Here is a 2,413-nt window from a genome sequence, read left to right on the forward strand (position 1 = left end):
CCAGGGGTCCTGAGGCTGCTGGGGTGATCCACAGAACAAGAAGTTGCCCTGTTAAAAGTAATCTACTTAAGTTTTTCCAAGTCTCTGGAGTTGTTCCTACCGTGGGCTACTTATAGGGTAGGCCCCCAAATCCTCACACTTAGTCGGCCTGCTGGCTGCTGTGGACTCTGAAAGCAGCAGCTAGAGTCCCAAGCTAAACTTACCATTTTCTGGCTGGTCCTTAATGTCAGCGTCACTTGGCTGGCTGGGACTTTCAGATTGACTTGAATCTGAAAAACATAAAAATACAGCCAAAAATTACAGGGTCTGCAAGGGAAAGTGGATCAGAGGTGCCAGACTTTCTCAAAAGGTTCAACCTATAAACTAAGAATGGGAACGTTACAGAAATGACATGAGACATGAAAAAAAGAAAGGACGGAAAGAGAAAAGAAAGACAGGGAAACGCAGCAGCAACCTGTGCCTTTAGAGAGGACACTCCGGTTTGCGGACACCTACAGTGGCACTGGCTTTTGCCAGATCACAACTTGAAGCTCTTCAGCAACCATTCTCTTAGACCATTTCCAAACTGCTCTTCTCCACTATTTATACACTCGAGTCTGATAAAGACTTCATCCTTCATTACACACATCTGAAGCTTGATTCAGAACATAATAAAGTGTCAAAACATATTTTGAAGCTGGTATATAAAAGCAACCCAAACAACAGTAACAAGTTCTGTTGATATTTAGCTCTACATTCCAGCAACAGACTACGCAGACTAACACCATTAAATACTAGAGTCCTAATATTCCATCACGTTTTCTTGAAATAACTGTTTAACTCAAAGCAGTCTTTCCGAAGGTACAAGTTTCCCCTACTTTATAAGAATGATTTTTTTCTTGTACTGATGCATTTGGGAGATCCTACAAGGATGTGTTTGCAAAAACAGATTTTTGTACACCTTTATAGAATTAAACATTTTTTAATTTAAAAAATATAATCATACTTTCAAACTAAAAAAGGAATTCGATTAACTTAATTTCTAAATGAAATAATTAAAAATCAAAGTAACTTAATTTTTAAATGAGATAAAAATTAACTTAGATCAAAAGAATTTCACAAAATTAGAAACAAGCATATTTATGGTACATTTTTGGGGGAGAGGAGAGAAAAAACAGGCAAAATGTTTCAAGTGGAAAGTTTTTGATATAAAAAGAAAGTGTGGTCTGAGACTTGAAGTCGTTTACAACATTGTTTAATAGCAAACAAAAAAATGTTTTTCAACAAAATCTCTGTATCTGTGGAGAGCTTGAATCCTAACTTCACCTTGACTTCACAGGTTTAGAATTAGTTGTCTGAAATTTGACCACATTTCTGCAAGTTTAATGTAAGGTCAAAAGGTCATGATACTTAACTGTGATTAAACAGAAAATATTACTTCTATAGCAACTGAGTTATAGCATCACCGTTCTCTTTCTTGGACATGCTGCAGAAAGAAGTGGCACTACTAGTGACCTTAGGTCTAGAAATGCTAATTTATTACTTTAAAAGATTCCCTGCTTTTAAGCAAACGAAGATTTTAATTATAAGTGCTATAGTGAAAAGATCTATTTTAAAATTTTCAGATAATCTTAACCTGGTGACTACAGCAAAAATTCTATGTTGATTCAAAGGTTTAAATAACAGAAGATGCTAAAAAGTGAATTTTTATTTGAGTCTGGCAAAGTGACAGCTTTTATCGTTCTGTAACAATTGCCGCAGAGAAGACACAAACAAAATGTATTACTACATGCCAAAAACCTTTAGAGAAATCCTTCAGAATAAACTACAAAAATACAAAACCTGGACTAAAAATTAGAAATGCAAACAAATTTACATTGATCCATATTTAAATTTTTAACTACACAAATTAATATTATAGATATAACAAACAATTTAAAAATACAGCATAACTACCTTCTTCTTCTTCTAGGGAACAAGCCTATAATTTTACCATTAGAAATTACACATTAAATATTTTGAGTAGTAATTCAGTATGTTTTAGGAGAAAGACATACCTCCATTGTTTTTGTTCTGGACAATCTTAAACCATTAATTTCTATAACTAAAATGAAAGCAAAATATCTAATTTTGTTTTAGGGAAAATTAAAATTCTTGATCATGTCCTGAAACAGATACATAAAATTCAGCCAAACATAACATTTTCTTTGGAATAATACTAGCAAACATACATCTCTATCCATGTACTACTTCTACGTATAATATCTTTATAATTAATCACTTCTCTATGAATAAATGGAAAATTGTTTTATCTCAATTATTAGATATACAATAGTCAATTACACTTCTGATATTTATCCATTAATATTAAGGCAAAAAGGGATAAGGAAAGATGCTAAATTTTTTTTAAATATATAATCTGAAAGTGGACTTC

At 32.9% G+C, this 2,413-nt stretch overlaps 1 protein-coding gene across 16 annotated transcripts in view; it reads right to left on the reverse strand.

The window, feature by feature from the left end:
- Nucleotides 1–2,413, reverse strand: part of NFIA (nuclear factor I A) — a 607,688-nt gene that overhangs the window by 183,712 nt on the left and 421,563 nt on the right. For 11 of the 16 annotated variants that reach the window (XM_074005410.1, XM_065521609.2, XM_045386123.3 and 8 more), the window contains exon 3: nucleotides 204–269. The exons of the other annotated variants lie outside the window; for them this stretch is intronic. In XM_074005410.1, coding sequence (XP_073861511.1) covers nucleotides 204–269 — 66 coding nt within the window. The remainder of the gene's footprint in view (nucleotides 1–203; nucleotides 270–2,413) is intronic. 16 annotated transcript variants of the gene reach the window in all.

The sequence above is a fragment of the Macaca fascicularis genome, chromosome 1 (assembly GCF_037993035.2).
Source record: "Macaca fascicularis isolate 582-1 chromosome 1, T2T-MFA8v1.1".
Taxonomy (NCBI): domain Eukaryota; kingdom Metazoa; phylum Chordata; class Mammalia; order Primates; family Cercopithecidae; genus Macaca; species Macaca fascicularis.